Here is a 27688-nt window from a genome sequence, read left to right as displayed (position 1 = left end):
ATCTTATCTTTGCATGGGGGAAGAGGCGTGGCTGCAGGAACCACAGAGGAAGAGGAGGCAGCTTCAGACAGGGGGTACCACCACTACACCGTGCCAGGGCTCCCCTCCATAACACCATCAACACAGTGCTGCAGGAGCACCCGGCGTCACAGGAGCACCCGTCCCAGCCACTGCCATTAGCTGGGAGGCCCAGCCTCCATGCATAGCCGTCCTGCAGGCTCACCTGTTCTGTCTCCCGGCATCAACACTTATTGTGTTGCTTGCCATAGGTGGTGTGAACCCTTCTTTCCCATTCCCCATCCCCAGCAATGCAGAGCTGAATGCTCATGAGGCTGAAGCTGAAGTCCTATGCCACCGGAGACCTTGTCACAGGAAGATGTGCAACTAGAGCCATGCAAGATCTGCATGTGATGACATCATCATGTGCATGTGATGAAATCATTACCTGGTCAGTCTATTGTCTGCAAACCTTCATCTATACTGAGTAATGCTGCAGTCTGCCATGTCTAGCTGAGATAAAATTCATTTAGTGTCCTTTCATTTCTGACCAGAGTCTCTGATTAACGAACATTTATGAAATAAGGGAAAGACATGAAATCTAAAAGAAAAGAAAAAAAAAAATCCTTTACAAGTAAGTAAAATGGAACAGCAATGCTGAGGTTGAAGTCTTCTGGTAGCCTGACCATTGCTCTGAAGAACTCTGAAGGCAGAACAACACCCCTTTGGAAAGTATTTCTGGTGGCCATGAACAGGCAGTTTCTCTAGCCTTTGGTGAGGTAGGAAAGAACATACAGGTTCTAGATTCCTGGAAGTAGGACTGGGCCTTTCTCCTACTGAAAAATTTTCAGTTCAGCTGTTAACGGAAAGACAGGGATTTTCCATTTTTGTGATAGCACAAATTAATTTATAAACCTGATCTTCTTCCCATCTGTGACGTTTCCTTTACGTCCATACACATATGTTTAATAGCCACATATCAATTTAAAGAGCAGGTAGGTAGTTGTTTTAACTTGTTGCTGTTTTTAATATGATTCAATAAGTAGGCATAACGGGAACAACTATGTGGGTGGTAGTCATTCCTGCAGAGTTTACCATGTCTGACAAAGAGCCTGCATGCTGAGAAGAGAGCCCTAGCAGGGCTGTTGTAGTAAAGTGAAATGCTGCCTCTGTCTCGATCTTCTCTTGCAAGTACTTCTATTTCCTGCCCTGGGTGAATTTCTTGAACTTAGCAGCTTACCTTACCAAATGAATTGCTGTTTCTCTTTAGCCACAAGCAGCCACTTGTGAGTTTCTCAGTGATGCAGGAATGGCCAGACTTCAGGGCATTGGTCTTGTCTGTTGCCTCCAGACCTGCAGCACAGGTCTGTTTTGCTGCATGGCGCTAGTGATTTAGCTGGCTGTGTAAAAACTGCGGGTAAGATTAAGATTCAGTCTAATTCCTGTTTGCTTCTGTTGATTTTCCTGGTTTGTTGTATAGTCTCTTTCTTTCTTTCTTCCTGCTATATCTTCTTTGCCCTAGAAGAGCCTGTACTGCCAGACAACTGCTTACATGTTCTCCTTTTTTGCCCATCTCTGTGATAACACAACCGATGTTGGCAGAGTCACATAAGCCTCTGTTTGCAGGAAAACCTGTGTCAGAATATAGCAGAATTTCAAGAAAGTATTTTGGATTTCTGCTAGAAAAAGGCTAAGAACCTTTCAAAGATCAATGGCTATAGAAATTTCTGTACTTATCAATGCCACTGCCACCAACTGTCTACCAGGCAAGAGAGTTGAGAGGAGTGAGAGGAAGACCAGAAGTTATGAAGGCAGGCTTCATAAACGCTGAGACACTGCTTCTCCTGTCTTCAGCAACTTGCAGCAAATGTGGTTATGTCAGTTCTGTCAAATGAATAGTGTGACAAATGATTCCAGTATGAAAGGCTAGCATGAAATCTCCTTATAACAGTCTTTTGACTGTAGGAATTTTTCATGTTTAGTGTAAGCTCTCAAAATCTTCCATTAAGTGAGACTGAAATCAAATCTTGATTTTATTTATTTATTTATTTATTTATTTATCGGAGGCCTGGGAAAAGGAAATAAAGCAAAATCTGCGAGCAGGAGTGCTGTGAAATAGACAGACTAAAGGTAACTACATTGTCTGGCCAGAATTTTCGAAAGTGATTCATAACATTAAACTTCAGTATTTTTGGATTCCAGGTTAAGTGACCAGAATGAAGTTTGGTATCTAGCAAGTTGTGGATATCCACTGACCATCAAACGGAAATTACATCCATTCCATAAAACTAATACTTAATTGCCATTAAATTCAAAGATAGGCTGATAATGTATTTTCAGCGTTACTGCCATCCTTCTGATGTGTACACAGTCTAAGAACACTCACTAAGTGAGTGTTGTCATGGTCACGTATGGGTTTGTGGTAAGGTTTTACCCTTGTGGTAGTTAAGCTGTCATCAAAGCACTTTGGATGGAGACATGTGGTTATTGTCCCTTCAAAGGTTAAAAAAGATTGGTCAAAATAGAGTGCTAAGTTGATTATCAATCAGCATGGAGGAACAGATCCACCCATGGGGCTAAAAGACTTATTCAAGTGTAAAATCAGGAAAGAATCTGAGCACTTCTGCGTTTGAGCCTTTTAGCTGTAGTGATCTAGGAGGAATTAAATCCTCCTTGTATTTCTGTCTCTAAAAGGATTGCCATATGGCATTTTAAGGACATAAAAAATATCCAATAACTCTCTGAATATGGTTTGAAAACTTCATGAGAGTGAAGTGCAAGTTGAAAGTCTGTGTTGCCAACTTGTTGACTCATGCAGTGTAATCCACACATTGTGTTATGCAATAGTGGCACCCAGTGGAGACTGGAATTACAGCAAAGTTTCTGTTTCTGCTGGTTGAGGCTTGCCCAAATTTACCCCGAGTTTAGGACTGCAGGTGCTGATTCGGGAAGGTAGGTCTACGAGGACCAAAGCTATGCACAACTTAAATGTTCTCCTAAATCAAGAACTCTTACCTGTCAACCGGGCTTTTAATTTGAAAAGTTTAGGCTAACTGAGCGTTTATCTATCTGTTCACAACAAACTCTGGATAGTGTGAGGGCCTTTTTCCTACAGGATAGACCCTCTGCTTTAGCTGCATTAGTTCAAAAACCTTAAGCTACATCCAATGCAAGGGCATCCTGGGGAGTGGAGGAAAAATGCCCTCTACTGCTACTGCCCTGAAAGTAGTGCTTGAATAGCGACAGTATCAGCCTCAAAAGCTTGGAGAGAAAGTGAAGAGCAGCACGTGTGCATAGAGGCAAGGGGGAACAGAAGGAAAGCATGGCTCCTGATTCAGTCGCAGTCTGGGCTTAGGTGCAATAGTCTGAATAGGCTGTAAGGTGTGTGAGAGGAGTGAGAACAGGAGGAATGTCAGACGTGTGTCATGTAGGTGGGAAGGAAGTCTCTAGGGAGCATATTTTAATGTTTTAAATTCAGGCAATGCTAACAGTAGCACCACCAAAAATAAATGGACATTGACAATAAGCTGTAAGCAGATCAAACCCCCCGTAACATGGAGTCCTCGATATGTTGCAATGTGCATGGAATATCAGATTCCTCTAAAGAATATATTATTTACTATGAGGCTGGTCAACACACTGCTCCATGGGGAATGAGGCTGTATGTGTCATCTTCTGTTTATTGTTTTCTCAGGAGTCATATATTGCAAATAGTTGTGGTGAACAGGGATTTGGGAGTAACTGACCCCCAAGAGTTCTTTCCTAAGAGTTCTCTCCCAAGAGAGCTCTCCCAAGAGAGCCAAAAAGAATTGAATGAATTAGAATAATGTTCCTGTGTACCTAGTGCTACTGAGCTCAGATTTCATTTCCAGGTTGCATGCCTGCTCAGTGTCTGATATTATTATTAAAATGTGGTTAATTAGGATGATGATCTGAGTTCCTAGAAAATTTTCATCTTTAACTGGTTTAGCACCCTCTGCCCCTTTTTTTTGCATTTATTTTTACATTTCATTGTAAGCACTGGATGCTTTGGCATTTTGGCCATGCTGGAATTATGTTAGATCTGCAAGGAGAGGCTGGATGCAGGAAAGCATGTTCAAGTAACTACTGTTTTGCAGTCAAGAAAGAGTTTAAGAAAGGGAGAATGACAAGTTGGACCAGTTTATTTACACACTTTGGAATTGTTTTCATAGGTGCAAAAATCATTAGGCAGAAGAGGCTGCTTATTAAGTGCCTGCTCTGTCACTGTTGCAGTACTATATTTTGCAAGTGAGCCCATCACCAGGACTTTCTGTTGATTAGGTTACTATTCAGTGTAAGATATACTCTCATAATTTCTGGAGAAATGACTGCTTATTTTAATGATAATAGGTAGCATCATTACAATGGCATTTATCCCAGCATTATGTGGCGGTAGGTAAGTAGATTTTTGTCTTCGTTTTATAGCACAGGGTGTGAGAGCAAAATTAAATCACTCAAGAGTAAGAAGCTGCCTCAAATGTGTGTCATGAACTTAATGGCTGATCCAAACATGGCGTTGTACTAGTGTAGGCTGACGAAGGAATTATAATGAAAGAGAAGGCAAATCAGAGCTGTTAGAATGGGTTTTCAATTTATTTTTGAGCTAGATACTTGATTTGTTCTGAGCAAAATTATTAAAAGCCATAAGACACCTTTTTTGTTACTCACTAAAGATTGCTCCTATCTCATCCTGTATCCTGGAAGAAGAATTGGTTACAAGTCACCGGATCTCACCTAGGAAATAGTCATGGATGAAGCCATATGCCTTCTGACTTCCTGCTCCTGTTAGAGGAATTTATTGTATGTGTTTAAAGGCTGTAACAAATTGCTTTTCCCCTTACTCAGAAGAGGATTTTTGAGGAATTGTGCCCCAGGGAACTGGCAGTGTTTGAATTCCCTAGCCCATGGCATTTCTGTGCTGCTGTGTCAGATTATGTTGAGATGCACACCCTACACCTTCACTGTACTGGCTTTGCCATCTAAGTTGTACTGCAAGCGATACTGACATTACTCTGAGTAAAAATTCTGTGTGCTGTTCCCCTTCGGTTCATCTTCCCTTCAAGATCCTTTAAACATGAAATAACACACATGCCTAATTTTTGGCACAGTTTTACCACTTCTCTGCTGGAAGGATTTCTGTCTTGTATGAACTAGTCAAAATGAAGGACTTGCCACAAAATGTATGAAGAAGGTAAGGCACCTAGGACCTAGGGCATTGGAGAAGGCATTAGGACAGAGAAGACCAATTAATCAGATGAAGACTTTCATCCTGAAAAAGGACAGGTAATTGAGACATGCTCATGTAATTACAATTGATTTTGCTCACAGGAAAAAAAAAAAAAAGACACAAACTATGGCAATTGCTGAAAGTGGTAATGGAAAAGGAAGTAATTTTAAGTAGAGATGCTGCTGGCTTTTTTCTTTCCTTTTCTGTCTTAGTTTTTAAAGAAAGCTATGAGTGCTGACTTCTAATCCTAAAAAGAAGCCAATCAGGGTAAGTCTATGCCAATAAATGGTATTTCAGAGTTGCAGGAAAGAGAGAATAACATAGAGAGAGGGAGATAGGAAAGAATATAACAATCAAAGACCTTTTCAGTAACTTAAGATTTATAATTGAATTAAGAAAAATCAGTTGTTCCAGCTCATTAAATGATGACTGATTAGACATTTTTCCTTTTTTTTTTTTTTTAAGCAGAATGGTTTGTGGCCAGCTGTTCTGAACAGAAACATGATTGCACTTTCCCTTAAAATCCTTCAGGCTTTGGAGTAGGTACTGTCTTGCATTTACCTTGGCCATTCATCTTGGTTTGTAATGACTTCTGTATTTTACCTCTGGTTAATGGTGCTCATCAGTAAGACAACCAAGGATCTAAGCCATAGGCACCGATAAAAGCCCAGCCAATATCTCTGTTGCAGCTGGGCAACTAGTCCATAATTGCTAGCAATGGAGATGACAAAGAGACACCCTGCAGGCTTTGTGCATAAGGAGTGGGAAGCCTTAGCTTTCTGCTGTGGCAAGCACCATCTAGAAGGTAGTTTGGATCTACTGTGCTATAAAGGTATCTTTGCTCAGTGATGTGACTGATGAATCTCCAGAGTTCACAGTGAATAGATTTTTGGACCTGAGAAGATCTGAGTGGAATCAACAGTTAATTAGAAGCAAATGTGTTGCTTCTAAAATTCCCTGGATGCATGATAAAAGATGCTTTACAAAGCAGTTTAAAAAGTGTTTTAGAAAAAGACTTAAAAACCCCCTTCTACATTGCTCTGCTGAAGTCAGTGCTGTTATAAACATACATGTTGTCTTTGGGATCTGAATGTTAAAAGTAAAAGTTTTACTCTCCAAAATTGTCAACCAGTCATTGTAACTTCTAAGTATGACATAACAGTGCCAGGAAAGAAAAGGAAGATGGAAACTCATTTAAAATGTGTATATATTCAAGGGCGTTATCATGTACATATGAATGGTAACCTAGCTGTTTTGGGACTGTGAAGTCACATCTAGCAAACATACTGATACTTAATAGATCTCACAGTTAACAAAATTTCACAGTTGTGACAAACTTTTGCCCATAGGCTTTCACGAAGAACCACTAGAAGGCGTTGAGTGTAAGCATTTAATTAGAGTACTCCAACACTGTTGCTGCTATCTTTGCTATTAGCAATATAGAAATTATTCTGATGTGGAACAATATGGAAATAAATGCTATTGGTATTTGATTTGGGTATTAGGAAAGAGCATAGTCACAGACCAAAACCCTATGATGCTAACTATTGTATGTATACACACACACACACACACACAGAGTCTCTTCAAGAACTGACAATTCTATAAATATTTTGAAAACAAAAGCCCACTTGTTCAATGAAATAACTGTTGTTTACATTATTAAATAGAATTTTAGAGCAGACACTGTGAACAGAACATCTAGGTGTCTAGGTAGTCTGAGAGTATTCATAACTGTAAAGGCCTATAGTGGAACTTGGAACAATACAGGGTGTGGAACAGTTCCCAGCTCAACTAGGTCTTGATCCTGTGGAAAGACTTTTACTGATGGCTTCAAACTTCACTGGGGAACGATAAGACTTCTGTTTGTCATATGATTAATGTGCCTGAATTGCAAGGCACATTTCACTTATTTTGTGTGAAACTAAGCCTGTAGCATGCTCTTTGTTCTTGGAAAGTGAGAGAGACAGTGGTTCTTAGCACACCAGAGACTCAGTCCAAGACAAAGTTTTGAATGATCTTTACTAGAACATCTCTTCTTCTAAGTAAGTTATATGTGGAGAGCAAAAGAAAATGTGTGAGATATTGGCCTGAACTTTTTGTTTGGAGGCTACTAATCCAGTGATAAGCAAAATTAAAATGTGTGGGTTATTTTTAAAAATTATTTGCACTGATTATTCTCCCCCCCCACCCCCCACCCCCAAATCCTTGTTGGCTTTGAATTTGGCATAATTCATTTATGTTGAGTCTTGTTTGGATAGCTTACCTTCTTCATCAGACAGCAGTCAAAGTAAATTTCAAAAATACGCTGAATTCATCTGTGGTAAAAAATAGTGGGAGTGATATAACACAGACTTTGCACTGGCTTTTCCCTAGCAGTTGCTATCATTGCTTACAGTGCTAGCTCAGTCTTGTTGCAACACTTTCCCAAGGGTGAGAAGAATGTGACCAGGGCTCTACCTGCTGCCCAGTGAAGCTGGACACAGCTGTACTGTGAGAGGTGGTTGAAAGAGCTTCCAATCCTAATATAAATAGAAACATGTTCATAATCTTTTCTTCCTTTTGTTCTTTGCCAGCTGTAGAGCTGAAATATTATAAAAATATTTCCATTTTAATATTTTATTTACAATCTGAATTATTCTAAAATAGATTCTTGAGCAAATGACATTTATTCTGTTTGTTAGTGCTGTTGGAAAGGGAGAGTGCACTGCAAGCAAGTCTCAGGAGAGAATCCAGTAAGCCACTATTTCATTCTAGTGTCTAGCAAGGCACCGTCCTTCAAAACAGCATTTTCTTTCTCCCAGACTCTTTGATCTTTAACAGAATTTGAACTCTTTCTAGAAGTTTGGTATACTTTGATCTAAAGTTACGTTCTTTGGCTGCAAGTGTTTGGTAGTTCTGATTTTGGAGTGACATGTTTATACCCCTGTTTTCTAGTTATCACGCTTTTCTAGTATCTATTCTAGGTGTCCCATGACGTTATCTGTGCTTCCCTCTGAAACAGAAGAGAATAGGTCCTAATCCTGGGAGCCTCTCGTGGAGCCAGGGGAAGCCCTGTACCGTTCTGTGGAGAGCTGCAGTGGCTCTTCTTGTGTTATTTACGGACTGGCAGGTGGCAGAATGAAGCCTGATCACATGAAATTTCTAGCCCAGACTTGGGCTTTACAGATCTGGAGGATTAGGTTGGTTTGGAATATGGAATGAGAGTTTTTACTGCTTATGTGAAGTGAACTTTGAGTGTTATTGGGGAATTCTAATATTTAGTACTTGCTATTTGTTAGGTTCCTCCTGTCATAACATCTCTTGTGAGTATTACTCTAAGAGTGAACAAACTGGCTCATAGCTTAGGGACGCTATTAGAAAAACAGGCAGTGACTGGATGACAGAATCAGAACAGTATTTGGGACTTCCCTCAACAACATGCTTCTTTTCCCAGATATGTGCAGCTTCTTAGCTAAAATATGGCACGTTGAGGTTTTACCTTTGCCACAAGATAATGCTCACACATTTTTCCATCTAAAATAACCAGAGAAGGTCCTGGGCTATTGAAGCTGGAATCTGCTCACTAGGTAGATTCAATTTCAGTGAGTTCTGACATGGTTTTCTGATGTGAGATCAGTTTATGAAAATAAGCCAGACTTGCAAATATGATTTTGAATGCAGATTGGAATTGCCCCTGTATCAAAGTGCTATGTTGTAGCTATCTTTGCCTGCTGAAAAAATAATCTCTATTGAAAGTGTAACCAAATACGTGGGTTTGTTCCTCCTTCATTCAAACACTAGCTTAATTTTAAATATATATGTTTGTTATCCTCGATAAGGATGCTTATTTATGTTGAGACCTGGTAAGGCAGCAAACGATATTGAGTAGAAGAAAAATCAAAATTCAGCTTGTAAAAATATTCCATTTTGTCAGCCTCTTAGCATTGTCCTTATTTCTTCTAATATAAAATCAATATAGCAACTATATTTGGCCAAAGAGCAGTACTGGGAGGTTGTAATGGAGAGAAAAACCTCTGAGATCATTTTACCTGATGGCTCATAGTAGACCTCTGACTGCTCATAAAGATTCCATGCAAACAGCTGATCTTAAACTCGAATTCCTTATGCTTAAAGCAATTCTGAAATTATTTTATTGCCACTGCAGTCATAGAAATAAATCAACGTTTGTAGGAGACCCAAGGAGATTTTCCTAACTGTCAAGAGAGGAATCTTAGGACCAAATAGCTTGAGTCTGCTGCAGCCAATAAAGTTCCATCAATTTTCACCAGATGAAAACTGCTACTTTTTTTTTTTTTTTTAAATTCTTGTTTGAATAAGGGTAGCAATTTCCTCTGTTGTTATTACAACACGAATGGACTCTTATTGAGTTGCTCACTAGAAGTTTTATAGCTAAAGTGCTGTGAGTGTTTTCATTATAAATGGCTATCATAAAGCTCTATAACTTGCTTGTAAAAATTCTCTGCCAATAAAAATCTGGCACATACAAGCTCGGTTCTGGAGCTAATTAATTAATTAACATTATATTATATACTATATACTATATAAATTAATATTATAAATATTTATTAATTAATTTATTAAAATAATTGAAAGCCATTGTGAGGTAATGAATGTAACAAACAATTATATTAACACTTGGTGCCTCATAGTGCTTTTCTTAAAAGGAACAAAAAGTTTTAGAAAGAACAACATGGGTGAAGCACTGCATCAGTTCTGGCAATTATGTGAATTTAGACATAAAAACGTTTTTCTGAACAAGTTGCTGTATATATTTAATACATTCTGTTAGATAAATGTCCTACTGTTATGGTGCATTTAATTAGTGTATATGTGATTCAAATACTGTAGAGGCCTTGCATTTCAGAGACTCTGGATATTTTTTAGGCTAAACCAACTGACACCATTGAAATAAGAAATATTTGCAGGAAAATTATTTGCATAAGGATCTGTTTCTGAATGCATTTGCAGAATCTTATATTTAAAGTATCAGTAAAAAAAGCGACATCCTGTCCTATCTCCATTGCTTATTCACTCTCTCTGTCTTTCTAATGTAACTCTCTACTTTCTGCGGTGGTGTCATACTTTGCACATAGGTTAGGGTTATGTTTGTTTCTAACTTCATGATGTAATGACCTGTTTAAGAATTTTAATCTGATGAGAGGAGAAGATGTGAAATTACAGTAATAATTAATAATAATAAGCCCTTTTATTAACTCTTTATCATAATCATGTTAAGGTTTGAAAGTATTGACTTAAACACATCCAGAACTCTAGCAGGAAGATTATCAGGTACTTTTCCTGGGAGAAGAAAGGCACTATGAAGAGTTACATTAGCTGATAATGACTGATTTTCTGGCTGTAACCTCCATGCTGCTCCTTTTGGATAGAGGCACTTTCTCATTATTGTAATAGATGAAGAGGGTCCTCTAAAAATGTGGCGTGCATGGGATTTTTTTTTTCTCATGAAGAGGTACACTAACAGACACTTCTTGAAAATAAAATCCACAGTGTCACACCAAAAACTAAATGATACAAAGTAATCAAACATGTTGAAAGAGTGTTCTTGTTTTTAACTGCCAGACACCAGGTGTTTGAGAATATGCCCTCATGCAATGAAGTGTCTGTGACATTATTTATTTAAAACTAGATGATCGGAGCATGTTTTTTTCAGTGAGCACATCTCATTTTCTGGAGTGCCCTGCTATGCATAACCCTGGAGCCCCTGTTTGTTTATAGGAATAGTTGAGGTGTTTTTTTTTCTCTTTCTCAAACTGTGATCCCCCAGGGTAAATAAAAATGAGGGCTATGTGAAAACTACTAATGTGGTCTTTCCCTAATTCAGACTTCAGGTCCCAGTATCTTGTTCAGCATTCTTATATAACACATGACAGTTCCTCTCATCTTGTTGCTGAGTCCTTTTTGTGTCTGTGTGGCTTCATTTTAATGAAATTCAGGCCCCAAAGTATAATATATAAAGCCTTATCCATTATTTAAAAGAAACAAGCATATACTTTCTGGAATTTGTAATGCAGATATCAAAAAAATCCTACAAATAGGAATAGATTCCTGCAACTTAAAAACAAGCCAGTATATCCAGCCCTTCAAAATGTAGGGCAAAAGAATCTCAGAAACCTTTGGCTTCTGTCATGTGTCACATAACTTGAAGGATTTAATCTCTAACTTTATCATATGTGAACACAAATTGTTCTCCCCAATTCTTATGATTGGGGATTCTTTATCTCCTGAGATTATAGATAATACAGTCATAATTGTGATTGTCTCTTAGCTGTGACAGAATAGGAGAAAGAGAATGTAACAAAAGCTGAGTACAAAGGCCATTGCAAATGTCTTTTTTTTCCCAAGCCACCGTACTCATTTGTGCTCAGTTTTATCAATGCATCCCGATTCTATAAACACCAACAGCGGTTGAGTAGAAGGATCTGTATTACAGATGACTTCTACATAACTGCAAATTAATTCCTTTGCAGTCTCTTCTCCTTCTGCCCTTTGTAGCCACCCAGCAGCTATCCTGTAGAATTGGAGGTATGTGAAGAGTAGATCAGGAAATGAATGTATCTCCTTGGGTGGTTCACCTATGTTTGTAGAGGGTAGTTTGAAGCAATGTAAGGTGTGATTTATGGGAGTGGGAATACGTAAGCTGCTAGGCTAATACCACTGCAGTTCCTGGTTTCTTTTATCTACAGAAATAATACTTTAAAAGACTGTCTTACCCTTCATATCAGTCCTCAAAATTGAGCGAGTTCAAAGCCAGCTATTCCCTTATCCTTGAAGCGAAGACAGGAAAGAAGTCTGGATGTTGATCTTATTGATTTTGTCCATCCTTTCTGTAAAATTACTTATTCTCTATTACCTCTTTGACAAACAGTTGTACTTTTTATCTGCAACAAGCTTAGAGCATCTCTGAGTGCCAAAGAACATGCACTGTGAGGTGACTGCTTGACTGCTTTCCCTAGGTTTCGTAGGGAGAAAAGGTTTACATGCTATTTATCCTTTCAATCCTAGTCAGCCCAGAATAAGGAACTTGTTATTTCGTCTTGCTCTGCAGTTTTTTTCTTCCTGTTTTATCAATGCATCCCGATTCTATAAACACCAACAGTGGTTGAGTAGAAGGATCTGTATTACAGATGACTTCTACATAACTGCAAATTAATTCCTTTGCAGTCTCTCCTCCTTCTGCCCTTTGTAGCCACCCAGCAGCTATCCTGTAGAATTGGAGGTATGTGAAGAGTAGATCAGGAAAGTTGAATGTATCCTTGGGTGGTTCACCTATGTTTGTAGAGGGTAGTTTGAAGCAATGTAAGGTGTGATTTATGGGAGTGGGAATACGTAAGCTGCTAGGCTAATACCACTGCAGTTCCTGGTTTCTTTTATCTACAGAAATAATACTTTAAAAGACTGTCTTACCCTTCATATCAGTCCTCAAAATTGAGCGAGTTCAAAGCCAGCTATTCCCTTATCCTTGAAGCGAAGACAGGAAAGAAGTCTGGATGTTGATCTTATTGATTTTGTCCATCCTTTCTGTAAAATTACTTATTCTCTATTACCTCTTTGACAAACAGTTGTACTTTTTATCTGCAACAAGCTTAGAGCATCTCTGAGTGCCAAAGAACATGCACTGTGAGGTGACTGCTTGACTGCTTTCCCTAGGTTTCGTAGGGAGAAAAGGTTTACATGCTATTTATCCTTTCAATCCTAGTCAGCCCAGAATAAGGAACTTGTTATTTCGTCTTGCTCTGCAGTTTTTTTCTTCCTGTTTTATCAATGCATCCCGATTCTATAAACACCAACAGTGGTTGAGTAGAAGGATCTTTACAGATGATGACTTCTACATAACTGCAAATTAATTCCTTTGCAGTCTCTCCTCCTTCTGCCCTTTGTAGCCACTCAGCAGCTATCCTGTAGAATTGGAGGTATGTGAAGAGTAGATCAGGAAAGTTGAATGTATCCTTGGGTGGTTCACCTATGTTTTTCTTCCTGCAGCATGGCTGCAAGGTTGCTACTTAGGCATTGCCACATTTAATGCATCCTTCCAGCTGATACAGCCAACTGACTCTTTTTTTTTTGAGAGAAGGTTGAGATATTTTTTTTTCACACCATATAACAATATTCCTCATATAGATCAGATCATCTTCACACTGCCCCTTGATGGCTAAACACAAGGAAGAACAAACACCTCTTCATTAGCTTGACCATATTCTGAAGGAGGGAAGTTTAAAAGAGAAGCTTTAGTTGAAGTTGCCATGAACCAAAGCACCCACTTACAGCCAGTTTAGATACAAAGCTAAGGTTATTGCCAGCAGTTTTAAAGCTACTGAGATGGGAACCATTCAACCCTTATTCGGCCTCACACTATTCTGTAGAGTATACAGTATGGCTTATAAATTAGGTCCCATGGCCACTGTTGTACAGCAGTAGTTATAAAAATCATTGCAGTTTTGTTCACTGGTCACTGCTGCTGCCATGGATTGCTGCTGTAGCTTTGATTAGTTGGAATAGTATTTGTGGACATTTTAATGGCATCACTCTATTAATATATCATCTCACTTTAAAATAGCTGACCAAATCTTAATCTGGTATAAATCAGCGCAGTTCTCAGTTAGTGGAGCTAAGGCAGTTTTTATCTGCAGAGCACTTGGCAAGGCAACTGTTCAAATATGAAAGATCATTGTGTGCAAGGTAGAATACTTCTGTCCTTTTCCCTTCCTTTCTTTCAACGTAGAAATTAAACAAGACTTGTAGGCCTTCTACAGGTGCAGAAGTTGACATAGGATATACCTCAGCCTTGATGATCAGGAATTCATTTCATAAGTAACAAGTCATCAAAATAACAGTATATGGATTCTGCTGGATGACATTTTCAATGGAGTTGCAGAATAGTGAAGTGACTTCATGGTTCATGTGATGGTCTGGGGAGTGAAGTATATTCTGTTCAAAGAATGCTGAGCAGGGCATTCAAACATTTTCTGAATATGATAATTTTTCCTTCCTTCCTTCCTTCCTTCCTTCCTTCCTTCCTTCCTTCCTTCCTTCCTTCCTTCCTTCCTTCCTTCCTTCCTTCCTTCCTTCCTTCCTTCCTTCCTTCCTTCCTTCCTTCCTTCCTTCCTTCCTTCCTTCCTTCCTTCCTTCCTTCCTTCCTTCCTTCCTTCCTTTCCCTGATTCCTTCCTTCCTTCCTTCCTTCCTTCCTTCCTTCCTTCCTTCCTTCCTTCCTTCCTTCCTTCTCTGTCTCCCTCTTCCTCATCCCATAAATTTTAATGTGTTTGGGTTTTTATACAGCTATGCAGTTTCTATTTAGTCTGCTAATGTTCATGTCTTCACCTGTATAGTTAACCTGTCCTAGCTTCAAGTTGGACGGGCTAATACACAGCATGTGCAAAAGGATAAAACAAACACATCTCTAATCTGTCAGTTCTTGAGTGTTTGATGCAGCCTCTGCTTTTGAAATTCTCCTCTACCCTCCTGGGAAGGTTGAGACAATGTTTAAGAGGTGATCCCCTTTGTGATTTTGTTTCCACATTTGCTGTCTTATATCTGGATCTCAACATCTCCCTTCCATTCTTCTTTTAAAACTGCTTTGGAACCTGCTGGTACTGCTTACCAGAAGCACCCAGTAGCAGGCTGATAGTGTTATCCATGGATTTGACAGTTGGAAATCAGCCGATAGCCTGTAAGGCTTTCCAATCTCAGCAAGATGACTTGGGAGATCAATTTAAAGAATGCAAAAAAAAACCTTTGAGGAAGTTTACCAATATGTAGAGATCATCTGAGTGTTAAGAGTGGGCAAAAAGGAATGTTAGAGAAAGTCATAGTATGAGAAAAGGCCTTCAGCAGCATTTTATACAAATAAAGACAGACATTATTAAAAAGAAGGTGATGTGTCGTGGTTCCCAGAGTGGCATGGAAAGCCTGCCTTGAACCTCCTTGTGGAAAGCAGAGCGTTAAGACTCTTATTGTGTGTAATATCATGAAGTCATTAATGCAATTCATCCCATGTTCTGTATTGGAATCTTTAACAGGTGCCTAGCTTTATTTAATATTTTAAGGAGGAAGAACAGGTATACTGAAGAAAGAAGAGGGCTGCCCTAGAACTCATTCATTCCTGTTGCAGAGAAAAGATATTATTTCCTTTCAGAAGACCTGATCTATGCAGTAAAGCGGTCACGCATTTATTTTGTCACTTGGATTAAGTTTCTGTAACAGGGCTATGTTCATAAGGATGTAAGTTCCTGGCATTTTTCCAGTTATCAATATTGAAATATTAGTGATCAAGCATTTACTGAACGCCATTCCTCAAATGCAGGGTCTACACAACATCTTGTTGCATTCATGGAATTCATTTGTTTGCATTATCTGGCTAACTGGTTCTTTTGTATTGCCAAGGTGATGAACAGATTTGACATTTAGCTGATTACTTCACCAAAATTAAACAGAAAACAGGGCAGCCATCCAAAGTTCCTTTCAGTGTGAAAGCTAATTATAAAAATGCTTTGAGCAGCAATTTCTTTTTGGATGTTAAAGTGCTTTTATTAGATTGTTCCCCTGTCATTTTAAAATTTATTGCTAGACACTTATAAATGGGGTTGCCTGCTGGAGTAGAATTATTTATTTTATTTTCTATATTAAGATGGGAGACAAAAGTGTGTAGAGCAAATTTTAGGCTAAATTTGTTAGTATTTTACATGATTCTTAATAGAAAGGAGAAAAACTAACTAGTGGTGGCTTTCATGGATCCAAAATATGTATTTTATCTTTATGCTGAATAAAAACATATATCCATTTCTATTTACAATTCAGCAACTGCCAATTTCCAAAAATAATTACTTAGCAAATAAAAAAATCAAATACATAATTTAAAAGTTGAGTACAGCCCTTGTATTGTTAGAAGCTTGTATTTTATGGTGTAGATATAAACAATCAGTGGTGATGGAAAAGTCTAACTATGTACTTGTACCTGTCTTTCATAAGCCATTACTTGTTCTGAAATAGCATAAAACTACCCTAAAGTCATTTTGTCGAGGTCATTGGATAAGAGCTGGCCAAGTGAATTTTAACCAGTAAATTTAGAGCTGAAGAGTGCTGTATCCTGTTACCAGATCTTAGAAGAAGTTTCTTGTGAAGCATTTTTTGAATGCCTTGGAATATATTTAACTTTTTATACTGACTGTTGTTATTAGCATCCTTCGGACCCCAGACAAGGTGTGATCTGGGGAGGTTTCAAGGTGACAAAGTTGGGCGTTTTTGCATATGATATTGTCTAGCACACTTTGGTTACTAAATCATCTTGTGAGGACATATATTAATTCTTGACACTGAGATCTATTAATATACCTTGAAGCCAAGTGAATTATGTGAATCTGCTGTTTCAAGCTGTAGAATTCTGCCATAACTAGGAGGAAATATTTTGCTGTAGGTAGATTAATGTTGAAAGCTTGTCAAGAAAAAGTTTAATGTTGAAAATTTATTCTTCCTCTTCTTGCCAGTACTTGAGCTTCTATACTAAATCCCATTTGTAATCTGAGGAAAAATAGAGATATAATTCCTTTTGTATTTATCTATGTTATTAGAGTTCCAATGGTATAGTCTATTGCCTATTAGAAAGTACATCCCAATGAATGATCTTCCAGAGGGTAATTTTTGCTCCCATCAATCTGAGAGCTTTTCTTGTAAAACACAGTAACTGTCAGTGCTTATAAAATAATTTAATTCATGCCCATTGCAAGATAAGTAATTAAGATACCTCAACATTCTGTATTAATAAATAACAAAAATGAAAATAAGAGATTTGCTAAAAACCCTTTGTGGAGATAATGGTTAGGACTTAACATGCATGTCCTGAGGAAGCTTTGAATAGACAGAGAATGCAGTCTGGACAACACACCTAAGAGTCTTGGTGAGTGTACAACACAAATGTGGATTTGTTTTTGTTTGACTGCTAAAGTATATTTCAGTGCTAAGCCTTCATAACTCCTCTTTGTATCTACAAAGTGTCCAAGCAACGTATAAGGCAATTGACCCCACACTTTTTCAGAACTTCAAATAAATAAATAAATAAGGCCAGTTTTTAAAACAGTTACTCAGTGAAATTTTAAAAGCTCTGATAATTTGTAAACTGTCCCTATAGTTACATTAGTTTCATTTATATAAAGATATTAATTAGTGAATTTATGTGGATTTAACACAAACATGTCCATAATTTAAAATTACATAAATCTTCATTTTCTGTCCCCTCTAAGCACATCTACCTACCTGCTTGACAATGTGATGAATTATTCAGGGATATGTTAAACAGGGGAGAAACAGTCCTGTTAATTTGAAAGTTCACAGATTATGTCCTTGTCTACAGAGAACCTTCCTTTGCTGGGTTTGGTTGTTAACAGATGGTATGTTTCTGCAGTTTAAGCTATCTCATTGGCTATGCTCTGTTGCAGTCTTTCATTGTGTCAGTGGGTCTCCTATAATCCAGAGCAAGGTGTGCATATATGATGTATCTGCCTAAACTGTGTAAGGAATGAGCTTAGAACACTTCAGACACTCTGAAAGCATAAACCTATGTACATTTTACTCATTTTTCTGTTTCTCTTCCAAGTAAGGAAAGGATATACAGATCTAGCTTTAATGTGATAGCTGTGCAAGCTCATCAGGTGCAGTTTAGCCAGGGTCTCTCCTTAGTAGTATTTTTTGATCCTGCATTGGCTTTGTGACAAATTCAGAAAAAAAGTGGCAAAAAAAAATGTGTCTGTGAAGAACTTACTGCACACTCAGGCTCGAGTCTTGCAGTGGGACACACTCAGACAAGAGCTTAAATGAGGCTGTGGCGTAGTAGCAGTTAGCATTTGCTTATCAGGGTTTATTTTTGGCTTAATGTTTAACTTGAGATGTCTGTCAGAAAAGACTTGTTTGTTTGACCAAAATCAATTCAGCAGAAACATTAGGGGAGAATGAAATGCAAGACTTTTTGCTGGCCAACAAACTTCTATGCAGAATTCACTTGTATTTGCTAAATTGAAATGTCTTATGCCATAAATGCCACCAAGTTTAAGTCATTTTTGAAAATAAACTGAATAGTTCAGCCATAGCCAAGAAAAGAGAACTGTAAACCCATCTTTGGTTGTAAAAGTATTTCCTGGAGTATTTCCAAACCATACCTATTGTTCTTCCGTAGGTTGATGGGATACTGTGCCTGGCTGACATTCTTACTGATAACACGCATTCTGAAGCTACTCATGCAGAAGCAGCGGCAGTAATTGCACAGATCACATCTCCACATCTCACGTTCACTCAGCATCTCAGCAGCTTTCTGGAAAATATGGAAGAAATTGTAACAGCACTTGTCAGTAAGTTCTTTATGGGACTTCTGAGTCATTCCAGTTAAAATGACAGGTTGGGATAGGACTCTCTTTCATTAGAAATATTCCCTAAATAATGTTTGCCATTCTTTCCTTAACAGATAAAAGAACTCTGTCATTTTTAATGCTGAATCAGGGCATTCTGCAATTATATAATACTTTTTACTCCAGTCCATATTTAAATAGAATTTATGCATGTTTGTCAAAATATCTGAGTGAAATTCTACTATTAGAGCCACAGAAAAGACTCAGCAAAGTATCCTCTTGTCCCATGTTTATCTGTAAAAGAGCAGCTTCTAATAGTTGCTAACCTTTATGCCTGTTGTATTTTCTAAACTTGCTAGAACTCAAGCTCACCACTGCATCTACATTTGTATGATACTTCAGAGGAAAAGTACAGTATAGCATAATTTATGGGCATTGTTACAAGAAAATAAAAGATCTGTCTTTCTTGTCTAGATCTCTGATCCATGGTAAAATGAGGCAAAGGTAACAGCAAGCTTTTCCTTAATCTGGGTCAGTGAGGACACTTCAGAAAAATAAGATGGTATTTCTCATGACTTTCTGAAGAGAGGAATCTCTTATTTCTGGCGCTATGCTCCATCCCTCTCAAATACCAGAAGCTTTCAGTCAAGCATTCTCTTCCTTTCTCTGATCTGGAAATTCAGTTTCCCAGAGCTTCATGTCAGAAAGTACAGTTTGGGTCATCTAGTTTGATTTCTCATGTATAATAGATCAATACGTCTTGATATTTCTCTACTGAGCCCAATGGTTACAGTTAAACTACAGCACTTCAATTTTCATGCATGTTTTTGTTGTGTTGGTTTTTTTTTTAATAGAACAAGAAAAGAGTAGTGCCAGTGCTTGAGGATTCTGCAGTGGCTGGGAATTATCTGAGATGTATTTAGGTGTTCTTCAATATGCCCAAACAGAACTAGTGCTGCAGAAATCAAGGAAACAATTTATTCCTGATGACCAGACTGTCCAGCAACAAATACTGAAAGTTCTGCCCTGAACCTGCCCTGAATCCACTGGGTGGAATAACCTGTGCTGAGCTTGGTTCTGCATAGAGGCATTTGACCTGACTTATTTAAGATGATTTTCCAGGTTATTACAGTGTACCACAGTCAAGGGACAATCTGAACAGCCTATCCAGAAGATATTAGCAGGTGGAGCTTTTCCCGATTGTCACTGTTTAAGTTCCACAGGAATTTTAGTAGTATATTCTCTGCCCAAGAAATGTGAGCATCAAAAATAGAATATGTATAACTTTGGAACAGCCTTTTCAGTAATCACACACTAGTTTCCTTGTAATATTTATGACTCAGTAATTGAATTACTGTAATGTGTTTAATCTTTAAACCAGGCTGAAATCCAATTGCCAGGTGATTCAGATCTTAGTTAAAATACATATGTGCAAGGAATTAAAAGGGAGCTGTGTCTTCAGCACTTCTTATTGAAGCTGGAAAATATGCAGGATGATCTTTACTATAGAAAAATAGGTTAAGAGATAGGCAACACATATACATATCTTGTTCTAAAGAATAGGATATATAGCAGAATTATTTTCTTACAGATCAGTTACTGTTAGCCTTCTGCCTCCTGTATTTAATTTTATTTAGTCATATCAAGATTTATGTTGAACAACATTCAGTGGAATATTTCCTGTAGAATGGTATACTAGGTAGACCATCTCATTAATTAGATGATTGTTAGAAACACTTAGTGTCTAGGTTCATATATACCATCTTTCCCTGCTTTTGTGGTTCAAATGAAGGTACCTAATGTTAGTATCGCTTATAAAGCACCCTAACAATGTGACATATTATATAATTGACAAAATTAAGATGATTTTGTTTTGTTTTGTTTTTTATCTTCATGATTATGAATTTGGTCTTAGATACTGAGATTACTACTGCAAATTGCAGATGCTTAAATATTGCTTTGAAACACCCAACTATATTTTTTTGCAGTGAAGGAATGACTTTTATTCAACTTATTTTCTGCATTCCTAGAACTGTGCCAAGAAGCCTCGTCTGGTGAAGTTTTCCTGCTGGCTTCAGCAGCTCTTGCCAATATTACTTTCTTTGATACCATGGCTTGTGAAATACTGCTCCAGTTAAATGCAATGAAGATTCTTCTAGCAGCATGTTCAGATAAACACATAGTGGATACTCCATATTCCCGAGATCAGGTGAGTGGTTTCTCAGCAAGATGCTGTCTGAGCACATGTGTGTAAAAGTCAACAGGTTTCACCTCTATGTCTGTTTTGACATAATGAAATCTAAGTTGCTTTCATGTCTTCCATTCTTGGTTCTTTTCAATATATGGCTCTTTCTTTATCTGCTTCTGTTCCTTTTTATTATGAGCATTATGAAATACGACAGCTTTTAATGTGATTTTGGAAAAAAAAAAGCAAAGTTCCATATTTCTAAGATACTAGAGGTTTTTTTTCATCATGAAGATGGCCAAACAGTGACACAGAGGCCCAGAGAGGCTGTGGAATCTCCATCTTTGGAGGTATTCAAAACTTGACTGGACAGAGCTTTGAGGCAAATAAGATATATATGGAGACTGCAGCTTAAATATACAATTGTCAGTTCAAAGATGAATTAGATCCAAAAGCTGAATAAGGATCTGATCCTCAGCCCATTGACATCGGTGGGCTTTGGATCAAGTCCTAACTGCATGGTAGATGGTTTGCAAGTTTTACTGGCAAATACCACTGATGTACTTTTGCATTTCCCTTTCTTTTTCACTAGTTTTTTTAGTAAAGAGACACAGAAAATTAAAGGTTTGTGCTAATGCACAGAGGAAGTCAGAGGGAATTCTTTTGTTCCTCTCAGATACTGCCATGCAATGGGGTGCTGCAGCGGCACTGCTTATTTGGCATCTCAGTGATCAATTTAGTCTCAGCAGAGTAACAAGTATGAGGCTTGAGGGTTTCAGTAGCTACTACTAAGTGATGGAGGTTGCTAGTCAGCTCTGTTAACTTACTTCTGTTTATGAGACATTGTGAATATAACTAAAAGTCAGTAATTCAGGCCTCACAAGCCCATCCCCTTTCCACCTCTGAAGTAGCAAAAGATGATTTATGGTAGACTTGGGATCTGCACTGCCACAGAAAACTCTGTGTACCCTTCAACAGGAGCCAGGCCATGGAAATCAAGACACAAGGGACCTTTGAAACTGATTATTGGTGTTCTAGAGGGATTACTAGGGTTGCTTTAGCTTCTATTAAGAGCACTCAGTAGTTTTCCAGCTCAGGAGTGTTTATGAAAAGATGGAGTTAAGCCATAATTACTATATTGCTCTCTGGGCAAAGTCAAGGACATCAGCTGTGGTGTTTGGCATGGCTCTATTATTACATATGTACAATTCTTCATGTTCTGTTTTTATTCCTCCTGTACGGTCTCATAGTTTTGAATTCCTTATTTATTCATGCCCTCATCTTAATTCTGCTGTCAGCTGTGAGTTTGCGGTTTGCTCTGCGGGTAGCATAGCAAGCCCCTTCTTTGTATGAGGAAGGCAGACATTTAAAGAAATATGTATTACTTTATTAGGTAACAGACTAGTTCCAGGCCTTTTGCAGCTTGCAGGACATCTCATTAGCTAGAGGAACAGAGAACTGAATGGCTTCCTTCCAAGAACTGAGATTTCATCCCCAGTAACCCCTTACATTCCTTCTTGGAATGAAAAACTAGATCAGAAAGGTGTGATGTTTTTGGTGGTGTTCTGCAGTAAGTTTCTGAGCTGACTCCTTGTTATTTCTGCAGCAATGGGGGCTATGAAATCCTGCCTTGTGTCATTCTGTTACTGAGCACCTAATGCTCAGGTGGCATCTGAGTGCTGCTCATCTTGTCTTTAAGAGCTGTCAGTGTTGCTAGTCAAGCAGTTTTGGTAATGCAACAGCCTTAAGAGAAGTCTTCCTTTGAATTCCTGAAAAAGTGTGTGTTTGAGTAGATTGCTCACCTTTTAAAAGGGTGCCTGTTTCAGTGTTATATTTGTGGGGTGGTGGGGGGCAGGGTGCCTGCCAATTATGGCAGTTTTATGGAGTATTTTGCTTTTTAATTTGCTCTGTGCCTAGTTGCTACAATGAGGAAAACACACTCAGCTAGAGAGAAAAACAACACTACAATCCTATACTTTATAAGGGTATTCTAAATTGCCATTTTGGCTTTTGATATATATATTTTAATTCCTTTTAGGTACATAATATAGTTACTAACTTTTCCCATTATATATATTATTATGTCCCAGCCAGTAGTCATTTGCCTAAGGACATGTAGATTAAAATTGAGTAGGTTTGGAAATTTTTTGATTCAAGGTTTTATTTTGGAATATGGAACCACTGTGGAATACATTTTTATGGACTAATATCCATTCTGAATGATCAAGTTGTCCTGGCCAGTAAAATAGATGAATTACAATTAAGCTATACTAAATGTTGAAACAATTGAACAATGTAAGAATAAGATTCATAGCAAATACAATAAAATATGGTCTAATTATCATAAAATGTTATAAAAGAGCCCCTCAAACTTAAATGCCCTGTTTTTCATACAGAGCTTTAATTTAAGTAACACAGTTATCCTATAGAAAACTACCTGGTATTTCTAAATACTTTACTACTATAGCATTACTGCTGATTTAAGAAAATTATAATTTGCTAAAATAGACTGAAGCATGCTCACTGTAAGTAAAAAATGGGGGAAAGATGGCTGAAATGCAAGAAAGGAACAGTGAGTTTTGTTTTCATTTGTGCCATTTTATCTCATCTTAAAGTCATAGTATGTCCTTCTATACAACCTTTCTAAGGACAGCTAGCACTGATTAGTTATCACCCTCCCTGATGGTATAAATAAATAACGTTCTGCCCAGGAGCTGGATGTCGGATGCATTACGTGTTGCCTGCGGAAAGTATTTTCCTGCTCAAGCACCTCCAGAAGTGTTCTATCTTCTGATTTCTGAAAAGCTTTTGTCTGCAAATGATAACAAACTTTTCCTACCATCACTATCTGAAAACCAACCTCCTTCCTCTTTCATTTCCCAGGCAGTGTTAGATTAGGTCAGGTAAGAAATCTAGAACTGAGTGCTGGACTTAATGATGAACAAGATAATCATTGTCCATTTTATAGAAGCATGTATTGCTTCTGTAACCAGCAGTATTACATTGAGATTGCTTAGTTTTATAACAAAATACTTTGTATAAGAGTCATCAGATAAAGGTATAATTTCCAGATGCCTTAGTCTCTAATTTTGGGTCAAAATGGATATGAATGTGCCATGTTCTTTTTCTTGCAGAAGATACTTATTTTCTGGATAACAGGTTTTTCTTTTCAAAGGAGCATCAAAATATCCTTTCAGAGGGTTCATGCCTAAACTCAGCAGTGTAATGTATACAGTCAGATGTCTTAATGGAGTTTAAGCACTGTCAGAAGGGTTTAGCCAAAACCCTTATCATTCAGAGCCTTCTTTACTTTAACCATCATCTTAGACTCTACATAGAAAAATATGAAATATGTATGTTTGTGCACAGCATGTTTATGTATAATAAAATTTTTCTCTCTGCATTCCCACTTGTCTCTTCAGTGTTGCCAGTATTCTCACCTTACCTGTGAAGTTGTGGAGGTACAGTCTAACAGCTTCTGATCTTCTGTTATTCAGGCAGACAAAGAATTAATGTGCAGTGAACACATCAAGTTTAAAGTGGTTATTTGTAGGTCTAAAATCAGTCAATTATGTTTCAAAAAAGTTTGAGGTGGAGAAAGGCTTTTAAGTTCAAGGAGAAAATGGAGATGATTGCTGCTTTTTTTCTGCTAAATTCTTTCCTGTTTTCTTGGTGTTTGGGAGATGCTGCAGGCTCTGAAGCTAAGACGTTCTGTCTCATTTAAGATTCAAAACCCTTATTACTATTCTTCCTCTAGGTTCTAGATCGTTTTCTCTGCTCTTCCATTTTTTTCAGGGCATTTGCGTTTTCCTTTTGTTGCCTTTTTCCCCCTTTTTTCTTTTACATGGGAGATTGTAGGGTCAAAAGGGGAGCAGAGACAGATGTTACTTTAACATAAAGAAGTTTTGATTTTTAAATGTTGCCTAACACCCAGTGAAAGACTTTGAGAGCAGTGGTTTTAACGAGAAGAATTTTAACAGGTCTTTTAGACTTCTTTTGAAAATCCCTGCCTGGATGAAAGGAATTTGCAGTACCACTTCTCAATCTGAGTTTCTTGAATATTGGGGTATTTACTACTCCTTGCCAACTGCTTTTTGTTTCTGCTTGTTGTCATGAAGACTGTGGGATTCCTGACTCCATTTTGTTAAATTGCTGTCCAAATTTTCACATATGTATGGAAGCCAGTATGGGCTAACAAGAACAGGGAGCTTGAAGTAGTTTGAGCAGTGCAGCCCATGTTAGGTGCCTGTCTTCCTTACATCTGACAAGAAATATTAGACAAACTCATTGCTAGTCAGGGGGAAGGCAGTTGATGAAGAGTCCTCATTTATGCTTTTTAAAGTTCTCTTCTTGGAGCAAAATAAGTATGGAAGGGGGAGCTCCCTCTCCCAGTTGGATCAGAAGAGGAATACCCCTTCCACTGCTGAGCCACCAGCTGGTCTTTCCAAGAGCAGAAATGCATGTGGTACCCTGGGACTCAATCACCTATGGCTTGTTACACAAACAGCCAGCGACAGGGTTAGGAGCAAAGCTTGGCAGCCTGCCTCTGTCAGGTCTGACTTCAGTTGACCTAAGCTTCGGGTCTAGTTCTTGAAAATTGTTTTCAAGATCAGCTGCAAGCAATATTTAACAGTCCCACATGGTTCAACTGTGTGCTCACACATCCTTTCTGCAGTTCAACACGCTTTTGTAGATTTTGTAGATTATGTAGATACATACTGTGGGTAAAAATGCAACACAAAGCCTTTACATAAGGACAACTAGGTCATAAAAGGGTATCTACACAGTTTTCTTGCACAGGTCTCTGTTAATATCCAGCTCTGACACTAGTATAATGATGACTACATGTGTGGTTAGAACTGCCTTCCCTCTCAGTGTTCTGGCTGTGAACTGTGGTTGGTAAACTATACACTAAAATTATGTGATCCTTTCCAGTATTGACTAGATCATACTGAGGAAACATGTTTTCAAGTAATATAGCTAGAAAGAGAGGTGATAAATTACATAATTAAGTTATTTAAAAAACCTTAAGAAGGATGACTGCCAGTAACAGATGCAAAAATGAAAATTAGGCCAAAAGTCACATGACTGTATCTGAACTTTAACCATGCCATTGTATAATTGATATCCTGATTAGTTTTCTGTGTAAGACTGTAATCGCTTCCCTGATGTTCCTTCTTTCTTTTTAACTGGTTATCTCTGTCTTTGCATATACATTTGAACAATATAAAAAAATAAGTAACAGTATTGACTGGCATTATGTGGTCAATGTTATCGATTGTTACGTGTCAGGGGTCCAACACTGACTTTCTCTCTTAAACACTAAATCTTTTTGAGACAAAATGCAGTTTAGTTACAGTTCTACCTTTCACATTTAGATTTGAAGCAGGATAAGACAATGTGCTCCAACTTGCAAAGCAAGAGGTTCAGTTGGAAGAGTAAAATCTCAGCTCAGTTAAGAACTCTGCTATTCTTTGCTAGCTTACCGTGGTGAGGTTTTTATTCCTGGGATCAGTTCCTAATATTGCTGCTGCTCTGATTTTGAAGAAGCAGTTTTTCTTCTCTGCATTTTTGTTTAATCATCTGTAAAGTTGGGCAGACATCGCACTTACTCAGTCTAAAGTCTCTCTAGAGGAAACATGCTATGTCAGCACAATTCATTGCAGTTTTTATTTTGTGCCCTTGCCTGCCAGGTTCACAGTACAGTCAGGCTGGTGCTGGGCTGTTTACTGCAGAAACTATAAGCAAGAGACTTTGCTGCAGGCTGTACCAATCATAAAGCTGTAAGTCAGAGATGGTTATGTATACATTTTGCTGCATTTGTCGTCTTTTTGTCTTCAGTCCTTCAGGAAAAGAGATAAGCAGATTTTGAACAGCCTCTGAGTTTTGCCACTGAATTTTTTTCTAAAACAGAATCACTGCCTAGGTGAAGGTTGTGATTTCAGTCTTGGTTCTGAGCATGTGAGCTCATAAACGGTGTTTCTACAGATTACAGTTTCTTGTTTCTTTTTCCTCCTCAAGTAGAAAACTACTACCTTCTAGGTTAGGCACCAGAAATTACTTCCTGACTACTCTGCTTGAGTTAGTGGCAGTTGAACTCCTTCTCTGCACTTTCTGCCTCCTCTGAAATGGGACTAATTAAGTTTCCTCCCACATGCTCAAACCCTGATTTCAATTAGACTAGCTACACAAGCAAAGTTGTTTCCTACAACCATGCATTGACTTAGGCCAAACTGTGCTCTGCTCTAGGGACACCAGATGTCTTAGGTGTCTTTGGTTGATTGAGTCAGTTTCAAAATCTAAGAAGCTTTCTAATACCATGAAGGAAGTCTGAGGGATGATTATTTCCTTACCTCCCCCCCCCCCCCCCCCCCCCCCCCGATTTTCATCTAGAAGACAGAAAACTGTGGCCTCAGAAGTGAGGGAGGAGACACACTCTAGCTCCATCGCTATTTTAGAGTCATATGACCTGGTTTATGGGATATGCCTATTCCCCATGTGACCCACACATTTCCTGTGTGCTTCTTTAAAACAAAAAATGTGAGAATCTGGTTATTCTGCCTATTCCTTAGCTAGATTAGTCAGCAATATAAAGTAAAGTAAATAAAAATAAAAAGGCTCGGCAAGTGCTCAAGCCTCACCGCCCAAGCCGCAGAAGGCAAAGGCGGGGACTGGGAGAATGAAGAGCCACCCACTGGGGGAGAACATCAGGTTTGAGACCATATAAGGCACCTGAAGGTGCACAAGTCCATGGGACCCCATGAGATCCATCCGCGGGTCCTGAAGGAACTGGCGGATGAAGTTGCTAAGCCACTATCCATCGTATTTGAGAAGTCGTGGCAGTCTGGTGAAGTTCCCACTGACTGGAAAAGGGGAAACATAACCCCCATTTTTAAAAAGGGAAA

General features: G+C 38.3%; 1 protein-coding gene across 1 annotated transcript in view; it reads left to right on the top strand.

Moving 5' to 3' along the window:
• INSC (inscuteable homolog (Drosophila)) overlaps window positions 1–27688 on the top strand; it is a 168496-nt gene that overhangs the window by 127740 nt on the left and 13068 nt on the right. The window contains exons 8-9 of the mRNA XM_009288784.2: window positions 18430–18601; window positions 20629–20807. Coding sequence (XP_009287059.2) covers window positions 18430–18601; window positions 20629–20807 — 351 coding nt within the window. The remainder of the gene's footprint in view (window positions 1–18429; window positions 18602–20628; window positions 20808–27688) is intronic.

This window comes from Aptenodytes forsteri, unplaced genomic scaffold, assembly GCF_000699145.1.
Source record: "Aptenodytes forsteri isolate BGI_AS27 unplaced genomic scaffold, ASM69914v1 Scaffold8, whole genome shotgun sequence".
NCBI classification, from domain to species: Eukaryota; Metazoa; Chordata; class Aves; order Sphenisciformes; family Spheniscidae; genus Aptenodytes; species Aptenodytes forsteri.
Note: the sequence above shows the minus strand (reverse complement) of the source record. Positions and strands in the feature narration are given on the sequence as shown.